We start from the raw sequence: 25,224 nt of genomic DNA, 5'->3' as shown, positions 1-25,224 counted from the left end.
CGCCCAGAGTGGCGTTCCATCATCCACATTACCTATGTGCCTGCGGCCAGGTCCCGCTTTTTTATACGGAGAATGCTTTCCGTGAAACCACTGATGATCTCCCACGTTTCCTCGCTACTTAACATGCCTTCGGTATTCATGCATTCAAGTTCAAGTTATTTGGCTTCGCCCAAACTGATATACCTATATTATAGTAGAATAAAGATCTTCATTAACTCTCGCTATTGAGCCTTTAGAAAAACTCAATTGGTCTAAGAAATAATAAAAAGAAGAAAATTTCGGATGTGCAAGCTGAGAAAATACGAGATACCTTTGGAAGGAAGCTGATATACAGTTTTTTAAATTTCCCAATTTTCCTTTTGTCTGGCAAAAGTTCTTAGAGTCCTGCGTTGTGGTGAAGGAACGTCTTCTTAAACGCCCATTTACATGTTCTCAACATTTTGCCATCACGAATATAAAAAATAGCCGGAAAGAAAAAAGTGGCAACTTGATGCGTTTGTGGAATTTGTTAAATAAAAAGATTTAATAATGTTAAGAAGACATTCAATCGCCGCCGTGTTAAAACTGCTAACTCCACTTTTCGGTCAAACTAACTACTTGTCTTCTATTTTTTATTTATAACGAAAAACAATTATATTTTTTAAATAGAGTGCACTAAGGGTTACAAAATAGTATTTTCTAATTTTGAAGTTAGTTCGTACTTAATGATGTTTTTGCGAAATTTCGATCTCGAAATGCCATAATTTATTTTTAACTATTAACGATGTGGCAAAACTGCTAGCAATGTGAACAAATTACGAAGCTTACTTAATCTCTGAATTCGAGAAAAAATTACCTTATTTAATTTATCTTGTGTACACTCTTATGAAAGTAAATATACATAATTATATACTACTTGTATAAATATATAAAAATCACTCATATTGCAAACGAAAATCTCTCCTCTCACAGCACCAATGTCGTTATGAATTATACGGAAATCGAAGGAAAAGTACGAGAAGCCACAAATGATGATCCGTGGGGACCCACCGGGCCTTTAATGCAGGAATTAGCGCATTCAACTTTCTCATATGAGAGCTTTCCCGAAGTGATGTCGATGTTGTGGAAGCGCATGTTACAAGACAATAAATCGAATTGGCGACGAACCTATAAGGTATGAGTAGCATATTAGCGCTCAAATTTAATTTATTGGCAAACCTTTCGCCCAAACAGAGCTTACTGTTATTGAATTATTTGGTACGTAATGGTTCCGAGCGCGTAGTGACGTCCTCTCGCGAACACATTTATGACCTACGGTCGCTGGAAAACTACACATTCACCGATGAAGGTGGCAAGGATCAGGGTATTAATGTTAGACATAAGGTAATGTATCAAATGTCATTGCTTGTTATTCTCAAATGTCTTTACTTCATTACTGAATTACAGGTTAGAGAATTAATAGACTTTATACAGGACGACGATCGACTACGCGAGGAACGGAAAAAGGCAAAAAAGAATAAAGATAAGTACATCGGCATGAGCAGCGATGCAATGGGTATGCGCAGCATAAGCGCACAAAGCAGCGGTTATAATGATTGGCGTGCGCAGCGTAGCGATTTCGGCGACAATTGGTGTTAGTAAATCATTCATAGAAATGAAATGACAGGCAGTTAAATACGCGGCTTTTACTTTTCTATTTGTCGTTTTAGACTCAGACGCGCGTGGTGGTGATCGCTACGAAGACGAGGATGCACAGTACGAAGGCGAACGGGAGTACTCTGATAGTGATTCTCCCAGTCCGCGGTAAGCTGTGCAGCGAGTAAAGTGTACTTGCCTTGTTTAATAATTTCTGATATTTTATAGGAGAGCGTATCGCTATAATGATCGATCGAGTCCCGCTGAAATCGGCACTGACGCTAAGCCGAATTCCATTAGCATGAATATACGTCCCAAATCTGCGTCAAGCAGCACTGCATCTAGCATCACAAAGCAAACAGCGGCGAAGCCGCCTGTTGGTTCCAAAAAAATCGACATGGGAGCTGCAGCAAACTTTGGTAAGATGTCGCCTTCTGCAGCTGGTATACATTCGCCTACGCATCGGGATACACCAATCGGTGGTGGAGATGATTTGATTGGTGGCAGTGGCGGGGGCAGTGGGGCATCAGTTCTTAATAACAACCTTTCAAGTGTACAACAACAAAGCAATAGCAACAATAATAACAATACCTTAATTGATGATATCTTCAAAACGTGCGCGGCGCCAAATGATAAAACTTTGACTAGTGCTGCTCTTGCGGCCGATGATTTCGACGACTTTAATCCGCGCGCAATAGAAACAAAGCAATCACAGGAGTTTGGTGATTTCTCCTCGGCCTTTGGTAGTGGTGCCGTACCGGAACCGCCTTCGGCGAATATTGCGGCAGCCTCCACCGATGAATTTGCAGACTTTTCAGCATTCCAAGGAAGTGCAACTTCAAACAGTCTAAGCGGAATAGATAACAATTTGCTAACGACGGCAGCTCCAACTAACGAATCGTTTGATTTGTTTAGAGGTGCCACGACAGCAGCGACTGGTGCTTCAACATCCACCGATCTTTTGGCTGGCCTGGGTGACTTGTCCATTCATCAAAGCATGCCAATGGGTAAGTGTCGATTTACATTTTGGTAATATGTAGTGTAAGCGCACATATAAGTATTGCTGAATAAATGGAGAAATTTAAATATTTTTCTAAGATATTTTTAAAAAGTTGTACGTGCATGACAATTGATATGCTAAACATCTTAGATTCTCAAGTTAAAAATGTAAAGTAATGTAATGTATTGTAATTCAACTCTTGATCAACTGAAAATGCAATATTGAGAATAGTAGAAATGTAAAGTAAAAAGAAAATCGCATACGTTTTGTATCTACTCGTACATACCTTTTGCAATTTTGCGGAGACAATTTCCAATTGGATGCACACGTTCTTCTCCATTTCAGCCGAGGACGGCAATGAAGATACGCACACAGTTCAACCGATACCCGCCAATATTAGAAATGCATTAAAACAGGCAATTTCCACTTTGCGCTCCATACCGAAAGTGGCATGCGCAGCAGATGCAGCAAATATTTCAAAAACAATTGAGCACTTATACGATACTGGCGTATTACCCGGATATTGTACAGCGGAGAAACTGGTTGGATTGGACAAGGATGCCACGAATTGGTCACAGATCGCCGCGTATGAGTTTGCAGAAGTCTTGGCAAGTTTAACGAAACTATTCAACGGCGAATGGCCCAGCGTTGAACCAAAAGACGGTGATATCCAAGTTTTGAATCTATTGAAAAATGACTACAATTTCGCCTTCATATATGAAACATTCTACGCGCTCAACAAACATTTAGCGAACACATCTGGCGACGTGTGCACCACCACAGTTGCTGTTCTAACTCAGCTCTTGAATGACACGCAATTGTTGCCTTTAGCAATTCTGCATATTTGTCGCGAAAAAGCAGCGCTGATGCAGAAATTCAAATCGGAAGTACAAGTATTGCCAGTACAACCTTTGGAAGAGTTCAACGCTAACGTTGCAGAATTTTTACAAATTATTATAGCACTACCAAATTGCGTTGCTAATAAGTTGGGGTCTGGGTTGCCAGATATATTTGTGCCAAAAAATTATATGCATATCCTACTCATGCATTTTCTTCGTGCTTTTAACTTCGTTTTGAAATGTGAGGATGTTTCGTGCTTTAACTTGGAATTCTGTAGTCGTTTATTAAGCCGAATCATCACCAATTTTTGTAATTCTGATCAGGCTGATAAGAAGTTTTTCGAGTTCTTAAAAATTATTGATGAGTTTGCCAAGTTGCCAGCGGCTCGGCAAATTATACGAAATATTTTCAATTTGTTGGATGCGAATGCTGCACATAAAGCAGCTTTAGCTATGTTGGTTTCTGCCCCAGATGTCGATGTGTATCGTTTGCTTGGCAATGCAGTCACCGATTCCGACATCTGGCGCATTTGTTTCACCCAGAAATTGACGCTTCAACGAGCTCCAGATGCCGATCAAGCATTGTGTGCCTTAATTCGATATATAGCGCTGAACAATCAGCAGCTCATGCAGCAACTTTTCAAGCAGCTACTCGATGTGTGGTCAAAGCGCAGTGCTTTACAGAAGCTAACTGACAAGGAGCATTTGCGCATTTCCAAATTACTTATTATAACAGCCAAAGAATTGTACATCGATCGAAAAGGCAGCAATCCGCTTCAGTTGGATAGCAATGAGTGCAAACATCAACTCCATGAAGCTTTGCGCTTCCATCTCGAATGTACAGATACAGTGCAACGCCACATTGGCATGAAAGTAGTGGAGTTAATATTCAATTTCATGGAAGACCCACAAACAGAGGAGGAGAATCGTTTGCGTTTCGAATATGAGAATGTTTTAAAGTTGCCACGTGGCAGTTTAATTACGGAGCTCGACAATATAGCTAGCGGCTACAAGAAGCCGCAGAAGTCCGATGCACTTCACGCAGGTTGTGATATGAATAGATTGACCAAATTGTTAGAAGTCTTCACAGAAGATGCCCACAAAGGCGCTACTGCTGCAGTTGAAAGCTCCAAAGATGTTTCGTCGAGCATTTCTGTATCATCGAAACAACCTTCACAGAGTATTGAAAGCTCAGCGCCCACAATGGAACTAGATTCAGATGATGATGAAGAAGAATACAAACCTTACGATATGTCTAACGACACGTCAATTACAACTGAGAAACGTCCGAAGTTTCTACTAGATTTGCTCCACACTTTGAGCACAAAAACAGACAATTACGAAGTGTTTGAAGCTGTCATGTTCACTGCCGAACAGCTGATACGCACACAATTACCACACCAGGATGAGCGCCTCGCTGTCGACCTGTTGCGTCTCTTCGTGCCACTCGAAATGCAGTACTACTTTGAGGATTTCGAACGCACCAAATTCAAATGTGGCGTAGCTATTTGTGTTTCTCTGCCCGGACCCTCGGCCAAATATCTATGTCAGGAGTTTCATACCGACAATTCATGTTATAATGCCAATCTGCGCATTCTCATGCTTCAAATATTGGCCGCAGCTGCTAAAGAACTTTCAGGCATCGCCCCCGAAACAGAAACTACCACCGAAAAAACACCTATCCCAATGCCGGCAAAGCATCCGCGTAAATTCCATTTTGAAAATGAACACTCCTCAAGGTTACTGGCAGCACAACGTATAGTGCGACAACGTCTTAAGGAGAAAACTAAACGATTTCATGGACGCCAAAAAGTGGTCGACTCGAAATTGGCAAAAACGAATCGCTTCCATACCGTCGCAGGCACATTTTTCTTTTCACTTGTACGCGGCCCACGCACACAACAGATGCTGTATGTGAAGCCTGATCGCATTGCGCATGATATCGATACATTGCTGTTGGTGAACTACCTACATACCCTAACCGTATTCGTGTTTAGCGCGCAGAATTGTCCTCTTCTGCCAGCAATCGCACACGAGGTTTTTGACTTGTGCGCGTTCGTGCGCTTCAGCGCCGAAGCTCGTGTGCGACAGGTCACGCTCGAACTAATTGGTGCAACGCTGGTGACCACGCCCGTGCATGTGCTGTTGGCACAGTTTGGAGAGCGGGTTGCAGAAATACAACAATGGCTGGAGGACTTTGTCAAATCACCCCTATTTGGTGGCGAAACGTCAGAAGAGTGTCGTGATATCGCTAATCAAATTCTGGGCACATGCTATAAACTTTATTCCACACAGCAATTAGAATGAAGCGATTTTGGTTTCAATTGTAAACAATCTATTCTGATAAGTTAAGTTGCAAAAGTAAATCAGCCGAATAAAATTCGAATAAATGTAAAAAACTTTAAAAGACATTTTCAGTTTTCCATAATATGGATTAAGTAAAATATTCCGTTCCTAGGTGCTCGCCGGTGTTCACCCAACAACCTCATTCCGTATGATAAAACGCATATTTTTTGGTCGAAAATAGTTTTCGTTTACCAGTTTGTAATAAGTGGAACCGAAAGTGTATACTAAACATGTCGGCATTGGCAGTGTGGCCAAATGATTAAACAAAAAAACAACACGCACCCTAATTACGCAATTAAGAAATTTAGGTAATTAAGGTTCTAATTGAGCTCAATTTGTCATATTCTTGTATTATAATTAATAAATTATGCGTTTAGTACCTAAAAAATAAATAATTGGTGCGTACACTTCTGTTAGGTGCTTGGCCGAGCTCCTCCTCCTATTTGTGGTGTGCGTGTTGATGTTGTTCCACAAATGGAGGGACCTACAGTTTCAAGCCGACTCCGAACGGCAGATATTTTTATGAGGAGCTTTTTCATGGCAGAAATACACTCGGAGGTTTGCCATTGCCTGCCGAGGGGCGACCGCTATTAGAAAAATGTTTTTATGAATTTTGCTTTCACCGAATTCGAACCAACGATCTCTCTGTGAATTCCGAATGGTAATCACGCACTAACCCATTCAGCTACGGCTACCGCCAAGTACCAAGTACCGTTTAGTACCTAATTACACATAAATTGCATCATGTTCCCCATTCAATCTCCCTGCAAGGCGAATCTATTAGAGGTGGTGTTGGTAAATCAGCTGATTTGTTTTTTTTCTTTCGCTGTGTCCATGTGGCTGTCAGCACAGAATAAAACTTTTGTTTTCTCCTTTTCCAATACTTGGCTGTGACAATTAAACGTACAAAACATTGTTGTTGGTCTAGTGCCACCACCTTTACTAAATGCGCTTTGCCTCCCTGTGAATATTTTTCAATGAAAAAACGAAGCGTCATGAAAGCAAAAAAGTGGAAGCAAGTGATTATATTGACTACATTAAAATAAAAAAATATTAAAATTTGTTTTCCATTATCAAATTATTTTCAAATTTTACAAACAATAGCGCCAAAACGAATAAGGACGATCCTGGGTCGAAATGATGATTTGCGGCCACAACGAGTGAAACTTTTTAGCCCACGTAACACAGGACACATCTACGCAAAGATGCAAATGATCTTTCTTAATATCTTTTAAAACAAAATTTCCCTTCATCTTCACAAGCAAAAAGAAAACATTTCCAGCGATCAAATGTTAATTGAGTTAGCTTAATTGGGTATGTGTGTGAACACCAATTCCATTGCTCATTTAAAAACTTAATTGGCTTTAATGGTGTCATGTTCCAAACAGCAAAGGTTGTGAAAAATGCATCCACATATTTATTATTACTACCAAAACAGAAATTTTATATCCCATAGTAATGATCCGAACCCTTTCAGTGATAGTTGATATTGATATTGAACTGGATAAACCAAGAAAACATGCTAATTAATAGAATTTGAAGAATGAAGGCCAGAAACCCCATTCGACAGGAAATTTGTATTTGCTAACACAATAAGGTTGGGCATATGTATAGTAAGTCTTGTCATAAAATCTGTGACAAATTTTACAATGCATACGGTGTGAATAAATTCGCAGAAAAAACTTCCGATATTTTTGCTTTTGCTTTTGCTTTTTTTATACTCAGTTTCGTGACAAATTTCCCTTTTAAGGAATGGAGTGGAGAGCTAAGGATAATCGCATTGCAGTGATTGATTGCAAGTGAGATTTACGAATTGCTGAAAAAATTAATATTTCAGGAATGTTTGCTTATCGCACGATCAATTGTTTTTCTCAAATGTCCTCGCGTGGTTGGAGAAAGAATTCGCAGAAATCCCCTTAGAAAGCAAACAATCATGTCCAGGGAAATAAATGTATCGGCCAGATCCATGTCAAGAACAATTAGAGATGATCTCCATATGACAGCCTTCCGCCGCTCAACTGGTCATATTTTGACAACGATCTTAAAGAAAATTAGACTCGACTGATGAAGCACCTACTCCGGTGGCACGCCGTCAACGGTCATGAAAATATTTTTTTCACAGATGAGAAAATTTTCACTGTTGAAGAAGTTTTTAATAATCAAAACGACAAAATCTATGGTAAAACTTCTAAAGATGCAAAAAATCTTGTTCTAAGGGTTCAGCGTGACCACAATCCAGCCTCCGTAATGGTTTGGTGAGGAGTGTCTTGTAAAGGCGTTACATCACTTCATTTCTGCGAAAAGGGGGTTAAGACCGGGGCAAAAGTGGGTAACAGGAAAGTGTCTTAGAAGGCGTGGTGAAGTAGTTTAGTAGTATTTTCTTCAATGGAGAGCGTTGGATCTTCCAGCAATATTCCGCTCCACCCCATAAGGCAAAAACCACCCAGCAATGACTCAAAAACAATATTCCCGGGTTCATAGCTGCAGAAAATTGGCCGTCTGGAAGTCCAGATGTGGATGCATTGGACTACAGTTTTAGGTTAGAATTGGAGAGCATGGCCTACAGAAGACCTCGCAGAAAATTTGGGAGTCTCAAACAATCTTTGGTTCGAGCATTGACGTCGTGGAAAACGAAAATGAATGGCCTAATCGTTTCAAGGCTTGTGCAAAAGCAAATGGTGACCATTTCGAACGAAAATTTTAAATTTTTTTGTTTAATATTTTCATGATTAAATAAAACTATGAAGTTAGAAAAATTATTACAATATAATTTCATATCTTTAACGAACTTAGTATACATATATAATATGTATAGAGTTGCACAAGATATGCTCTGTGGTTTTATCATCTTCCAGACAGAATCTACGCTCTGCCTAATTCCCAATGTGAATTTTCGGGAGATGGTAATTTAAGTAATAGCGGCGTATCAGAAAACCAACTATTTTCCCTATGTCTACTTTACAATACGATTCTGGATTGTGAAAATCTGCTGCGGGTTCCCTCCTAGCGAGTTCACCAGCAATTGCATTACCTTTATTCAAGAGTGCCAGGGAACCTAGCAAAGTACAATTTAATTTGTTATACTAAGTTGGTTTAGGTTGCTAAGGCATACGTACACTAGTTTCGATTTCACATACTGTGAATGAAACTTGACTGTCGGAATATATATGTAGCTATGTGTGGACCCGGATTTATAAATAGACACCCATCTATAACAAGCCCAATATGAGTACCACGTTTTAATTAGGTACTTCAATTTTTAGATGTCTTAACGTCTCAATATATGGGAAATGGGTGTGGCTTTTGTCATTCAATGATTTTCAAAATCATCCTTTGCAAGATTAACGTGCACCAAATTTGGTATAGTTGTATAAGGTGGCGTAGAGATATATGTATACATTTGCATGAGACTGAGTGCAACCCAATTTATAAATAGTAGGAGTTCTCCCTTCGTGATCATTTTATTCTTCTCGCTTCTTGTAGCAACCACGTAAATGATTTAGGTCTCTCTCTCATCCTAATCTGTCGATAAATTTTCGTGCTGTCACAAATGGCTTTAAAATATATTTTTTATTAAATTTTTGTTTTTTTATATATTTTCCAAGATTTGACGCGTTGTGAACATCTAGTCAATTGTAAGAAATTTTCCAAAAAACAAAGTGAATTTATTTTTCTTAAAAAATATTTATTTATTCATGAATTCCCAACATGAAAGAGTCATGCCAAAGTAATCCAGATAAAATTTTTGCAATGCTCGAATAACTTCTGGTATGCGCTTTTTGTTATGACCTTCAGCTCTACCGATGCCATTCGGTCTTTAACTCCTAAATCGCGTCAAATTTCTTTTTACTCTTTTCATAGCATCAGGAGAAGGGCTTAAGGCCAAGTCCGGTGAATATTGTGGCTGCTGAAGCATGGTTATGTATTATTTATTATACAGATGATATTAATAATTTTTTTTCGGATGCAAAATAACGTCAGGCACTTCAAAACACATCCAGTCTTTATATCTGTAAGAAATAAATCAAGCATGCAAAATTGTTAAAAACGTGAAAAAATGTTGAGGTTATGTGACCTAATATAACAAAAAAATTTACGTAGTCGCGAAATTTGAAGTCACTTGTTTTGAAATGCAAACAACGTTTTACAATTATTAAAATTTACTTTGAAAACCTGTTTTCTATTTTTGAGGTTAGGTTTTCGAGATTTGTTTGAAATTATATGAAATATCTATACCTCCAATAGCAACAGCAATCATTGACGACCATGTAGCCAACACTTGGATAAATTGTTAATACTGTGTTCGTCTAGGTGTTAAGAAAGGTGGCTAATTCGTCTTAAGTTCGACCAGAATACCGTAAAAATACAAATTGCGCATGTTGCACGATAATGCGCTGGCTCGCCGTTAAACTTTAATAATGGAATTTTTGACCAGATGTTTTAAAATAAAAATTTAGATTCTTTTAGGTTTCACTACTTTTATTCAAAATACGGCTCTTGACAATTATATGTAAAAAATGTCTTCATATAAATGTCCACCATGACCACTTCTACAGACTTGTCATATGTGAACTAAAATTTTCAAGAACTCGCTCATACAATACCGCATTGAGTTCAGCAATCTCCGAATGTTGTGTTTCAGCTTTGGAATCGTTGTTGGCTTATTCACATAGACTTTACTTTTCAAAAAACTCCAGAAAAAGTAGTCTAGTGAAGTTAGATCGCATAATCTAGGTGGCCAGTTTATGTCACCATTACGTGAAATTAAAGCGCAGCGAAATTCATTTCTCAGATACAGCAGCATAAAGCAATAACCTTTTGCTCCAGCTTTTCCTTATCTTATATCTGACATCAGAAGAGGATGAAGATACGTCATTTGTGTAAAATAAATCGCTTCCTGGAATTTGTAGAGCGCTGAGTTTGAACCGCTCGAATTTGCTTCTTTGTGTGCTTTGAAAACCGCTGCTTCGTCCCTACCTTAATATTTTAATATTGAGCTATTTCAATGCTCACGTGTTTTCGATTTTTTAGTTTTAAAAAAAGGATTTGAATTTGCAACAATCACTTAATATTAAATTTTGCGTTAAAAATGGATTCAATAATGCGAAAACATTAGAAATGTTGGGAAACTTTTTCGATAATGATAATCTAAAGAAAACAGCCGTTTACGAGTGGCATGAACCCTTCAGAAGAGATCGTGAGTTCATCGAGGATGACGAACGTGGCAGGTCGTCGACATTGCAAACTGATGAAACATCAATAAAGTGAAAGAAAAGCAAATTAACCCCTCAGTTAGCTGGCAGAGAACTTGAACGTAGCTTATGGATCCATTCAGGACATTTTAGTTAATGATTTGACGAATTGCTGCAAAGTTGCGATAATGCACCGTTGCACAGTGCCATCATCTGTGTATTTTTGACCCGGAACGGAACGAATACCATCCAACATTCAACAGCCATCGAATTCACCTGATATGGCTCACTGCTATTTTTTTTCTATCTGATCGCGTCAAAAAACCACTACGAGGAGCGCATTGTAATAGCCGTAAGGAAGTAATGGAAAATCGAAGACGGCTCTGATAGCTATACCGAGTTCCAGATATGTTTCGAAAGCTAAATCAAACGCTGACATAAGTGCGTTGCAGTTGATGGGGAGTACTTTCAAGGCGATATGAACATATGCCGGCAACGCGGGAAGAGAACTGCCTTAAATTATATGTGCTGGTAAGGCAGTGCGGCCTAATGTACTATCGCCATACCCGCTAGCGGCGAATCTTACTCGATAACTTTGTTGTTGCTTTCGCATGCAAATTTTTCGTCAAGTTAATCGAGCATTGAGATACCGAGCCGGGGAATGTCGATCAGAAGAAGGCTATTGTAACTTTTGAGGAATAAGTTTGCATTTTGAATTTTCTGAATAATTTCGCGAACTTTTCGATCAAGTTGGCTTTTTGTTATTTGTAGTCATAGGAATAGGTTTTCTTGCAGAACCCGGTTGCTTTTCTACCTTTAAAGTACGCAAAAAAGTTAAAATAGTAATTTTTGTCACACCTTCCGCACTAAAATGGGCACATGTACATTTTTTATCTGTATCTAAGTTCTGTTGATAAACGCGTAAAATACGCACCCGGAGATGTTGCTGCTTTGAAGGCATTTTCGAGAATGTTGTAACGGGTATGTTGGTACGACTCATGGAAAAAAGATAATGCATTAAATTATTTCGCTAAGCACTGCCTACGTAATAGAGCAAAGCATGCTCAGTAGTGCAAAGTAGTGCATATTTTTAGTTATAACACGTTACACACACAAATATATTATTTGTATTAGAGAATTGAATTACAATTTCAATCAGGAAATATTAAAATGTATTTATGTAAAAACTTTTACCCACACAACGATGGTCAATCGTTTTTGTAATTATCTCAAGTATAACTTTATGCAATATAACTGTACATACTAACTGTTTACATACCTACTACATATATTATATACATACATATATTAAATAATTTATTTTGATTGTATTTTCTTTTTTTTTTGTGAATTTCGCTTAACAAATATTTTGGATTTTTCCGTTCGACGCATTTGCATTGCGAATTATTGACTATTATTTGATTTAATCGAAACCTAATAAAACAAAAATGAAAATTTACAAATTAAAGCATTTCTCAACATACCCGGCATTGTACCACCGCGGACGCATTAGGTAAAGCAAACAAAGAAATCAAAAGTAAATTGGATGTTTAACGCTTTGCTTGCTTGTATTTCCTGAAACGCTCACAACTATCGCAGCTTTTAGGCTTAAATCGTTCGTTCTAACTATTTTCGCCTTCCACACTACGTGCCTTTATACAAATATGCTTGCACACACACACACATACACACATTCAATGTTCAGAATTTTTTTACTTATTATTTGATTACTTTCTTGAATAATTAAAAGCTTTGTTTTTTTATTTCTTTGCACTTTATTTTTACCTATAAAAGTAAAAAAAAATATTTCCTTTTGTAAAACTGTTTACTTTTCTGCACATGTACTCGTACTATAAGTACATTTGTAGGTACGAATGTACGTTCATATTTTTTTCGCACATAATTTTGTATTGGGTATCCCCTTAAGATCGTCCATTTTCAATTAAGTCCTGATTTACTGGGTAGAAAACTTTTTTTTTGTCCGAACCTAAGACCATTTTTTTACATTTTTTGTTATATCTTCGGTACTTACAATTGGATTTTAAAGTATTATATATCGATGTTTTAGTCGAAAAAAAAATTTCGAAGTTGACTAGCAAAAATATGTTTGCCTTATGGGCGTACTGACAACTTTTTTTCTTCTTGTAAGGTATACGCTCTATTGCACAGCGTTTAGTCAACGACTTTTTTGCGGACGCTCAATACAAAGGAATTGTAAAATTCAGAGAGTTTTGTGGAAATAGTGTGAAGATGTTTTTATCTTGCACCGAGACGCTGTGGCCTTGCACCATTTTAGCTCGATACCGTTCATTCAACGTGTCTCGAATTATTTGTTGCCGTCTAAATACTATCATTCTTCAATAGCCTCTTCTTTATACCTCTAAAATAGTAACAGTGAGCTAAATTTGCACCTGCGGATTTCAAGGCCAGAACATTGTCTTGTAGTTCCTTGTCAAGTGCAGTAATTTTTGCTTAAAATCAGAGTCGAAATGATGAATATCCAAATATTTGTAAATAACTGAAATCACTGATCCATGTCATAAGGCTCTGGTCTCTTTAAGTTCGCTCAGCTTCACTTGCCAATCGTCCAACATCGACTATTTTATAATAGACACCCCCGAAATTACTATAAAGGCACCACATATGGTATACTACTTATTATTACAAGTTTTACCACTCATTTATTTCTAAATATCAATTATTTTTTAATAAAGTTCATTCTAAAGGGTGGTTAAGTTTCAAGGGCCGGTGTTGATTATGAATAAAATACAATTTTTCGGAAATTATTGTCATTTTTCTTTATTATGATAATATTAGTATGACTCAATTACGTATGGAACAAAATATCGGCCAAATGGCCTCCGCGGCCTCGGCGGCATACCTCCATCCGATGGTCCAAATTTTCGATGACGCTGAAGCATAATTAAGGTTCTATGCCGTTAACGTGCCGAATTATCTCATCCTTTAGCTCTTGAATTGTTGCTGGCTTATCGACGTACACCTTTTCTTTCAAATAGCCCGAAAGAAATAAGTCCAACGGTGTCGTTGACGTTTAGGTGTGGTTCACATTCAACATTGGCCCTTGAAATGTAACCACCCTTTATAACAAATATCATAACAATCCAAACTTTTTATAGGATTTTGTAAAAATGCAATAGATTGTCATCAAAATTGTTTATCAGAATTTTTTAAGAAAATTTGGGTATGCAGTTTTATGGCCCATTCCATTTTTCTGTATACTCTGTACAAAGAAAATGTCCTGCATTCATTATTTGGAAAAAATGCAGAACACCTTCAAAATTATAAAAAAATCAACGAACATTTTGAGCGACTTTAAAATATGTACTTAGTATAACAAATTTAATGGGTTACAAAACTGCTTAACCAATTTTTATTTTTTTTTCATTCTGATTAAAAATTAAAAAAAAATGGTAATGAAAATTTGTCGAATTTTTATTAATCTTGTATAAAGTCTGAATATTGGAGTGATATGATATATTGTTATAGAATGAACTGTCTTTATAAAAAAAAGATTATTTAAATTAAAAAGCAAATAAGCAAGTAGTCCAACTTGTCAATATGTGGAGCCTTTATAATAATTTCTAAGTGTATTTGTGACTTTTATCGATTTGGTGCGGTGACCTCAACTTTGAGCAGAACCTTTGGCCTCAGTTACTCTGGTACAACTGCACCGAAATTGAGTAAAGTAGTAATAAATAACTCTAACTTATGGTAAAGAGTTCCGATACTAATTTTTAGGTTTATGTATGGCTTTCGTTATGGTTTTTTCGCTCAAAAAATCAGTGTTCAATGAGGACACAAAATTTACTTTTTTCACATCTTTAAGATTATAATGCTCCGGTCTTGTTTTGTTACCATTTCTTAGGTAGCACTTGGCACAAAATTAATTATCCAATTTTGTTTTTCAAGAACTTTTTTACTTAATAAAAAAATTATTTTGCATGATGGAAGTCTTTATTTTGACCTTTGCGCGCTCCATGGCTTGACTGTTTGTATACTGCAGCTGTCTAGTCACAAGTCCAAGTCTAAATATCATTTGCTCCACATTTATTATCTTGTTGGTGCTTTCTCTGTAAACTTGGGCTAGAGTTTCCTGTATCCCAGTATTATTCTGCTATTGTGTTGTTTTTGTAACAGTTCTTGACCGTGTAAGAATTCGGATCGTTCCGGTAACGTACACCCGACGGTCATCGGGACGCTAATGATTTTGCTAATCACTTTCCAAAGTTTTCTTTGACACAGTTCAATAGTGTGCGCAATGCTGTGTTTCCAAAGCGGTTTTATGCTAACATTACTATTTATCTATTTTTGTTTTTGAATCATACAAATTTTATTTATTGAAAGAAAAATTCTCTTAATCCGTATTTTTATAATTTCATTATGCTCTTTCAAATTTAAGACTCACATTTTAGATTTTTTATAATAAAAATATCATAACTCGTATCGAGGTATTTTATAAACTAACAAATTTTAATCGTTTTTGCAGCAGTTGGACAGAGAATACCAGAATAGCATCGCCACTTGTTTTCACCATCGGCGCTTACCATTTTATTGGCCACTTTCACAGCTATGTCTACACATAAGCAGTTGATTGGGTTCAAATTTGTTTATTCCTAGATTGCGCTGAAAAAAGAAAGTGAATAGAAACCATTTTTTCATTCATCTTCGGAAAAGCGGTACAATCCTTCACAAATTCTAGAGCCGCAAGAGCTCCGTTTCTAAAATATGAATGGCTAAACTATTTGGTGCCAGTTTATCAGCCCATTTTTTAATTGAAAGTAAATCCAGCTAACAACTCTACGTTGGCGAGCTAGCTCTCCACTCAGTGTCTCGGAGCCAATAGCCCTTGATGTCACCTGATTGTACGAAAAATTAATCTACAATATTTTTTATTCATTGCATAATAATAAAGAATAATTACGCTCCCGTACATTTTTCGCAAGATTCCGCTACAACATTTTTTTATTTTTTTTTGCTAGTTTCAAATGATTTATAAAATGCATTTAGTAATTTTTTAAATACTTGCCTTTCCGTTACTTGTTCACGTTTTTTTGTTTTTTAATATTTTTGTTCCTACACAACACAACTTTCACTAACACTTACACACTTATTTATAATCCACATATTGTACATCGATATTGTTTTCAACCGTTTTCACTATCCTTCCGAAAATCACAAAAGTAGAAATTTAATTTCATTCAATCACTGATTTCAATTTCCCCCTCTTTTTTCCAGACAATATTCTGCCACCAATTTCAGGCGACAACAACAATCTACTACAACCCATTAGCGCTAACAACATCAATCAGCAGCTGCAACAACAAACACCGGGCGCTGCTACAAATACCAGTACGCCTTCAATGGCCGCACAAAATGTCGGCGCCACTTGGTCCGATAATTTGAAGGCTGGTAATCTGAAAATCGATCTAGATAACTTATTGAACAGCAAATCTAACAAGCTCAACACGCCAGCACTATCGATGAATGCGTTGAAAACACAAAGTCCCACAAAACAGATAGGTAGTGGTAACAACATTAGTAACAACAATGCGCCATTGGCGGTACAAACATCCAGTTTTAATGCATTTGGAGGCATTTCTCCGTTGACTAGTCCCACTTTTGGTGCGCCAGCCGCTGCTGCACAATTATCCGCAGGTCTCCCAACTGCCACAATGGGCATGCCAGGCGGCGCCTTCTTTTCCGCTACACAACAAAACATTCCACCGCAATCACAACAACCAACGGCAACTGCAGCAACGCAGATGTTTGCCAATTTTAGTGCAATGAATTTGGCACAGCCACAACAATCAAAAAGCGGGGGCAACAACAACAACAATAATCAATTGCAGACGCAAGCCTTCGACATATTCCAATGATATCTAATAACTTAAAAGAATCACGTATTATTTGCTGTATAGTTTTGATATTTGTATGCAGTCTTATTTTTATTTTTCGTTTATGTTTTTTCCAATTATTATGATGACCTACGTGCGCCGATTGTCTGTATTAGGTGAAGTATTGCAGTATTTGACTGTTAATATTTTCTTAATGAAATTTGTAAGCAATTCATTAAATGAAATAAAATGTAAACGTTCGCATAAGCAATTAGGTACTAAAATTGTTTGTCTATTACATACCTGTATATTACATACATATATATAGTACATATATTGGATTTACTGAATGTGCTGTTGTCTACTACTTTTTGAGTTTTAATTGTTAATTATTGCAATAAATATGGATGTTATATACATAGGATCGTATTCTATACAATACTATAAAATATTCTATGAAAAATTTGTAATAACATTCGAAAAGTTACATAATATTAAACACAAATTTGTATTTAGTGAATAAAATGCATTAATTGAATATACGAGGAAGTAAATTTATGAAAAATTGAACCTTACTTAATTATTATTTTTTTTTTTTTTGCGGATGTTTCAAAGCGAATGCGATATACATTTGTACATACATATCTGTAATTTTGTTGACACACCAACGTAATTGCATTTAGCAATTTTTAAATTTTAGATCTAGGCGCTTGAGCTGATATTTCGTAATAATATTAAAATTTTAATTGACGTTTTTTTAGATCAGTTTCAAAACTGTAACTGTGAATGATTATTAGTTTAAATATTCCTTTAAAAAATTGATTTAATTTGATGTGAGAAAGAGCAAATTCGATTAAAGTTGTTTTAGTAAAAGATAGTTTTGTACGGCTAAATATTTTTATATGCATATACTATATGTACATAAGGATATGTGCGTGCTATATGTATCGGCCGTTTTTTTTAGCTGCATGAGAACTATTGATATGTTGTTGTTATAGCAGCATAAACGTTCCCCATACATGCACGGGGAGTGCTGCTGGAATGACAGTCCTTGGTCGGATATAAATCCAGGTCGTGCGGGCAACGTAGAACAGACTGTGAGAACGATAACTATTGGCCGCTGAGAATGGCAAACTGTGTTGAGATTTCCGCTCAGAAAGGTTTGGAAAGTCATCATGAATCGTTTAACGACAGAACAATGCTTCCAAATTGTGGAAATTACTTTGCAAAAAGAAACCTGTTCGCAATGTTCATAAAACACTGAGCCGTCGGTCCTTATTTTTTTCTAAATGAGGAAGGAGCTACCGTTACGGTGCATGACGAGCGCTTTCGAGCCATGCTGACTAAATTTTTGTTTTCCAATATTAATCAGCTAAATATCGGCGGCATTTGGTTCCAACAAGATGACACACCTTGCCATACAACGTGCTTAACAATCGGTTTATTACAATATTCAAGCCAGCATTGACGCCATACAGCCAGATGTATTGGAAGAGATAGTCAAAAATTGGACTGATCGAATGGACCATGTAACTCGAAGCAGCGGCGGGCATACACCGGATATGAAAAAGTAAATTCCATGAAATTATCTACCAGATTATAATAAAAAAAAATCATTCCAACAATATTTCTGTTTTGCACATCATTTTACGTTCTCAATCTCTTAAAAAAACACCCGATACCTATAAGCATAGATAAAAAAAACATAAAACCGTTGCTTTTCATTAATATCTGTGAAATAACTAATAATACCGAACTAGCTCTTTCTGCCGAGCCTAAGATTTTGTTAAAAAAATTTTAAGTATGTATGGGAATTTTTTGTTTGTGTTTGTAGAGTACGCCTTTCACAATAAAATTTTAGTAGGAAAATGTGTCTCAAAACTTAAGTACCAAAAGTTATTCTTGTGGAAACAGCATAAAACAGTAAACAACATATTTTGGGGCTCATCGAACCTAACAAGTAGAACAAATACTAGACCCGGCCAAATATAGGTAGGTCTTAAACGACATTCACCCGGATTTATATCCGGTCAAGGACGGTCCCTCCAGCAGCATGCCCCGTTCATGTATGGGGAATATATATGCTGTTACAAAAACAACAGACCGCTTAACACCACACTTTCTTTGCCTCACCCTGTCAAAACAGTTTGTGTCCTCAGCCTAGCGTTATATGAGATCTCCAATTACAACTGTTGTTTGCGTAAATCTAAAAGCTGCTACAATAAAAACCAAATTGTAATAATATTGATGGCCTGTCCTTTTCCAAACACGTGAAAGTATCGAGTCGTTCCCAACTACTACAGAAGGGTCGAAAGTGGTGGAAACAAATAAGAGTATGTAGTTCGTGTATTCCAAATACCCTATGTGTATTCAAGCCACTGGAGATATGAGTAGGAAATCTATATATATATATATAGTTTTATGCCGTATCCGAACAGCGTTTTTTGTGAGGAACTTTTTCATTTTGAATATAATGAATATAAAAGGGCTTGCTTACTTCAAAAAGTCACATGCGCTCGAAGGGCGAAAATATGTACTAAAAATATCAAGTAAATAAATAAAAATAAATAATTGGCGCGTACACTTCTGTTAGGTGTTTGGCCGAGCTCCTCCTCCTATTTGTGGTGTGCGTCTTGATGTTGTTCCACAAATATCAAGTACAAATTTTTAATTGAATCCTCTTTTCAAACGCTATGGAATAGTTTAAATCGGTTTCTTTTTAGCAAAAAGCTTTACAAAGCACTTTTTTTAATTAATTAAATTAAATTTAAATTAATCAAGTGTTTTGTATTTTGCTTAATGCATTTACCGAAAAAGAATAAAATACCTGTTTCAAGAAACAAAAAAAGGTTTTCGTTAGAAAGAAATTTAATTTTTGAAATTCGCAAATAACGCCATCTTTTGTACTACTTGGTCTTGGTATTAATGAATTCCATAGCAAAGACGAGCATGCTACAAAATGTTTACTAAAATAATGTAATTTGACTATACTACTTTTTGTAAAATTAAAATCCACGTGATGTAGTTTTTTATTGATAACATTTTACAAAACACTCTTACGCATGCGGTTAAGGAAAGGTGTAATTGAATCATTTAGCAGCATTTCAATTTTTAAATCTCCCGTTGATTTTCAAAGTTTGAGTAACTCTACGCAATTTGTTTAAAAGTTCATTAGAATATGTTTTTTATTCGCTTTGAAACAGACCTTCATTAAAGAAAATATTTAATACATACCAGTGTAAATATAGTAGTATCCACTCCGTCCTGATTCCCATTTGAATTTAGTCCAGATATGCAGTCATTTCACTCAAAAGCAACAGCAAAAGATGAAGAACAAAATAAATATAATAAAAACAAAGGTTGTGTAAAAAATTTAAGTGTTAATGTTTATGTCGCTACGTTGTGTTGTTTTTTCTGTGCTTTTGAAACTAAATAAGTTAAAACAAATATTATTCAATTTAATTAAAATGTTTACCTAAATACATATTTACATTGTCGTTTGGGATAGGTTGATTGAATTAAAAAAATGCTAATTATCAAACAACTGTTACTGCTTGGTTGAAACTATTAAATCTGGCAAATGTGCAACAAAAAGTTTACGGAAAATGTAAGCTATTGAAATATAATTCAGCTGTAAATTGTAAAACTTATTTAGACCTAATAAGTAGTCTTTTTATTTTTTTCTGCAACAACAAAATGGGTGAAACCCTTTTTTTATTAATTAACTTAAAGTTAAAATACTTTTTTTGGATGGGTAAATAAATTTTTGAAATCATAATTTCATTATTTCAAATTTTCAAAGCAAATCTTCGACTTACATAAACCCATTTAATTTTACAAAAACAAAAAATGTTGAAAGCAAAGTTTGCTAAAGAAACCGTATTTAACTAAAACTGACTGTTATTAATGGAACTCAAATTTCAAAATAATTTAACCATATTTACATAATCTATAGAACTTAAATATTTCATATAATTTTATATAGGTTGAGTTTGTGGCACGTACTTGAGCACTTCTTTGTCTATCAAAACTTAAGTGCATTGACATTGCAGCCAAAATAAAGTCAGATTTGAAAGGTGAAATTTTTTATATTTTTATTTGTTTCAACTGCTAAGTATATACTTACTAAAAGTCGGTCCTTCGCTACCGCAACGACACGGATTTTCATCCGGCTAAGAACTATGGCTTGGCAGTATTTCCTAAAAACTTATGGCCAATTTTCAAGGCGAATTGAGTTCTATAGGTGGCGTTTTCTCAAAACAGTTACTTTATGCCAAAGTAGTTACTTTTGACAAGTTTGACGTCATTACAAAACAAACAAAAAGAGGAGCAATTACATGTTTGTGAAAATTCAGCGAATTTGTGAGATTTAACCCTCTGGGTACGCAACTGGGCCTGGCCAGACTTTTCCGACTTTGAACGTGAGTTTAACATATTTCTATTATATATAGCTAACGACTTCAGCTTCCAAGTAGCTTCCTAAAATTTAATTTTCTATCGATTTATGGATACAACCTTTCAAAAAAGATCTTCGAATAGGACGAAAAAAGGCCAGCCCCGGGTGCCCAACCGAAGATTTTAAAAAAGGTATCCAACGGAGGTTTAAACTAAACAAACTAATGAAAACGAAGTGCTGCGGGTTAAATTGTGAAAGCTCAAATGAATATAATTTTTCCAAATGCAGTTTTTGGCGGAACACGCCGTGGCAAGAAAGTATGTGTGTGTGCGTATAACTTCTTGTGTTTGGTTGTTTCCATTGCTTTCGCCTACTCTTCCTCTTTACAATCAAATAATTCCCCTTCCTTTTGTTTGTTTATTCATGGTCTCTGACGACACGGCGAATTCGGAAGGCGCAACCTGGTATTCTCTCATCCTTGGGCAATGTTCTATGCTGTTACAACAACAACTAAGAAATTTAATTTATTGTTTGTTTATTAGTTGTATTTATATCACACAAAAATCATAAAACAAAAGCCCTTGTAGGTTAAATAAATTGTAAACATTTTATTATCCTATACATGCCTAACTAAGCTTTATAAAACTGTTAAGTACAAGGTGACGCAAAATTAATCACTCTATCAGAAGATTCATAATTTTTGCAAATGTCGTACGTCAATCAAATTTGACACTTGTAAACGGGACAGCTGCAGTATACAAACAGACAAACAATGGAGCGCTATACTGTTAAAATGAAAATTTCTATCATTCATTATCATAAAATAATTTTTTTTTATTGAGTAAAAAAAGTATTCAAAAACAATATTGGATCATTTATTTAGCGCTACCATGAATTTTTTACACAGCGTAAGAAAAATTTGTGGTCATATCAGCATATTCATCCAAAAAAGTTTTTTTTGTCTTATGACACTCTTTTAGCAAATTATCGATGCATCTATATTTCTTTGCAATTCAACTTAAAAAAATCATTTATTTAAGTTAGAAATTTCTAAGCATCACACATTTTTAATTACCATTTTGTATTGGTTTATTTTAGTTCGTTCGTTAATTTATGTATCAAGCAAGCAATCAAAATGTGCAATGCTAAAACACGAATATACATATGTGTGTACAAATACAAAAAAAAAAAAAAAACTTTAATATTAACAGCGCGAAAATAATTGTATATTAATTAACCAAATGAATATAGTTTTGCCAGAAGCTATTTGGTTTACCCAATATTTTAGGTATATCATAAGAAAAATTAAAAAATAAACTTATCAAACGAAAATGTAAATATTTACGATGCAAATGAAATATGCAATTGAAATTGATTGAATTTAGAAACCGAAAAGCGTACGCGGCATGCGCACCAATACATGCGTGAAAATGTATAAATGTTAAGTGAAATTTGTATTTTACCGGCTAAAAACTATGCGAATGGCTCCAAATAAAATACCTACTACAAAATAATATAAATTATGTATTAAATCAATCAAAACTGTTATAATAATTCATAACTTCATGACGAAAAGGTATGGAATGGAATATAAAATGAATCGTGTAATAATAAGATGTGAATTAAGAATAGCGATTGCTAAATGAGCAAGTGTATATTTGTTATGTACATATATGTAAGTATGTACCAACATAGGATATACACCTGCATAAGTGTATACAAAAAAGTTCATTAATAACATTTAGAGCGCGTTGTTGTTGTTGTATCAGCATGTGCACATAAGCGGTTGGTTCATCATCCTACATATCCAGCTTTATTCATAGCGCCTTTGGTGCTAGAAAGGTCTTAAAATCGTAGTCAATTCTACGTTACCAAGCCCCAATGGCCATCACCACAGCAAAATACACGAACAGCCAACAGTGCCAAAATCTGTTTTGGACGGAGGAATAAAATGTCTTCACTTATTGCTTTTATTTGTTATTTTTCCAAGCTTATACATATATTTCGATGAATTCATAGAAATCTAGTTTAACGAAATTTATCTGATTATGGAGTCATTACAGCAACCGATACTTCTGTATTTAAGTTGATGTTGTTGTAGCAGCATAAACATTCCCCATATTTACATACGGGGAACGCTGCTGGAGTGACAGGCCGGATATAAATCCGGGTCGTTTTCGTTTGCTGAAGTCTTAAGTTTTACAGAATTTGCAAGGAACTATTTAAGAAGGCATACATAAATTAAAAAATCAAAAAATATACCTAAGCTAAATCATATTTTGTTCATAAATATATGTATTGAATAATATTGTATATTATGTAGCGTTGTGGATACTCTAAAAGTCAAATTATATCTGAGCTTCAGATTATTTCGTGTTTCTTTTATATACATTTTTTTATTCATGTAGATTTTGTGCATTTATCTTACAATGGGCATATATGGAAGTTTGTATGTCATTTTGAAGTTGTTGGCGTTACAAAAAGCAATGCAAACAAAAAATTATAAGTAGAAGGGGTGTGTTCGACGCACTAAATAATTACAACATTGCGACCGTCTTTGTTTTTTGATGGCCTGTTGCTGGTACTCAGCTGATTAATTGTCGCAATATTGAAAAAATACAGAAGTTATTTCGCATATTTTGTTTCCGAACGTATTGCTTAACCCTGACCGGCCAATATTGCCAGCCATGAAAATAAAAAAATTTCATTTTTAATATCAAATCTACCAAGGTCAAATCTAAAAACTTATTTACAGTAAAAAATACCGCCTCCTCAAGTTTGTGCAATATATTAAATTTATTCAGAAAGGAGAAAAGAATTTTAGTATAATTACAGGCATATTTATTAAAGTTTAATTTATTTTAATTCATTGTGTGTTTTTATTTAAAAATTAATTAAAAATAATATTAAAAAAAAATCTACGTTTATAGAAATCATTTCGAAGCACGAGAAAAAAATTTAGCAAGCAATGCATAGGTGAATATTGCACTTGGAGCACGTAAAATAGGTGCGTCCTTTATTTCCCGGATTTTTACACCAAAATCAACCAACATTTTCAACGTCAGTCCTGTGTAAATGCCACTCAGAGAATATCTTCATGTGCAAACCTTGCGACCCTTAGTAAAATTTATTGTATACTTCTTTTAAGCGTTCGGAAAAAATACTTCGATTATTTTTAAAATTCCAAATTAAACGATTTTAAATGAGCAAATATAATTTTGATATTTTCCATTTTTTTCAAGAAGAAGCTTGTATAGACGTCTGAACATCGATTTTTCAGGCCGGAGCCGAATCGGAATAGAACCAAACATTTTTAAATATCAAGGAAACACATAATGTCTTTTTAAGATCCGCTATTTTTATTAATAAAAAGGCAAAAAAGGTACATTTGTACGCTATGTACTAATGCGAAAGCGATTCCAGGGTGGTCGACGGTCCAAATACAACAACAACTACGGTCCAAACAAGGGGGAGTTTTTTAGTATCCGGACATACCATTGCTGTAACAGCAGCTTTGATGATGCATTAAGCTGGCCAAAAACAGGGTACAATTCCCAGCGATTTGTTGCAGTTGGAAGAAAATCCGTCGTGTATGGGAAAGTGCGGGCACAAATCCCAAGTAATTGAACATTTTCATTTACCTGGGATTTGTTGCTAGTTTATTGCGTGGTCTTTATTAACCGTCGTCGAGATAAGAGTAAGCGGAAAAATGACAGGAGTTAATAAAACATTTTATACAACTCTGGAGCACTCATTTCCATATTTCTTAACAACTTAATAGGAGAACGATTGCTCCTATTTTGCAACCATTCTTTCATCCAAATCTGTTTTTTTTTCTTTGTTTCACATGTTAACAATATGACGATCGCAACGAAATGATGGTTTATGGGATTTTACCTGCAGCATAAACACTCTCGATGGAGGAAAAACAAAAAAACAAAAAAAAAAAATGGAAAATGTTCGGCTTTTATTTTAGCCGAAG

The 25,224-nt window shown here is 35.5% G+C and overlaps 1 protein-coding gene across 2 annotated transcripts in view; it reads left to right on the top strand.

Annotated features, from left to right (window-relative positions):
• The window catches only part of LOC128854843 (clathrin interactor 1), a 40,572-nt gene extending 15,348 nt beyond the window's left edge, over window positions 1-25,224 (top strand). The window contains exons 2-7 of one of the 2 annotated variants that reach the window (XM_054089269.1): window positions 952-1,153; window positions 1,213-1,362; window positions 1,426-1,612; window positions 1,689-1,782; window positions 1,843-2,621; window positions 16,248-25,224. In XM_054089269.1, coding sequence (XP_053945244.1) covers window positions 952-1,153; window positions 1,213-1,362; window positions 1,426-1,612; window positions 1,689-1,782; window positions 1,843-2,621; window positions 16,248-16,888 — 2,053 coding nt within the window. In that variant the 3' untranslated portion in view covers window positions 16,889-25,224. Of the gene's footprint in view, window positions 1-951; window positions 1,154-1,212; window positions 1,363-1,425; window positions 1,613-1,688; window positions 1,783-1,842; window positions 2,622-2,959; window positions 5,856-16,247 lie in introns of those variants that run through there. The other variant, XM_054089268.1, reaches the window with a different exon arrangement.

The sequence above is a fragment of the Anastrepha ludens genome, chromosome 2 (genome assembly GCF_028408465.1).
Source record: "Anastrepha ludens isolate Willacy chromosome 2, idAnaLude1.1, whole genome shotgun sequence".
Lineage (NCBI taxonomy): Eukaryota > Metazoa > Arthropoda > Insecta > Diptera > Tephritidae > Anastrepha > Anastrepha ludens.
Note: the sequence above shows the minus strand (reverse complement) of the source record. Positions and strands in the feature narration are given on the sequence as shown.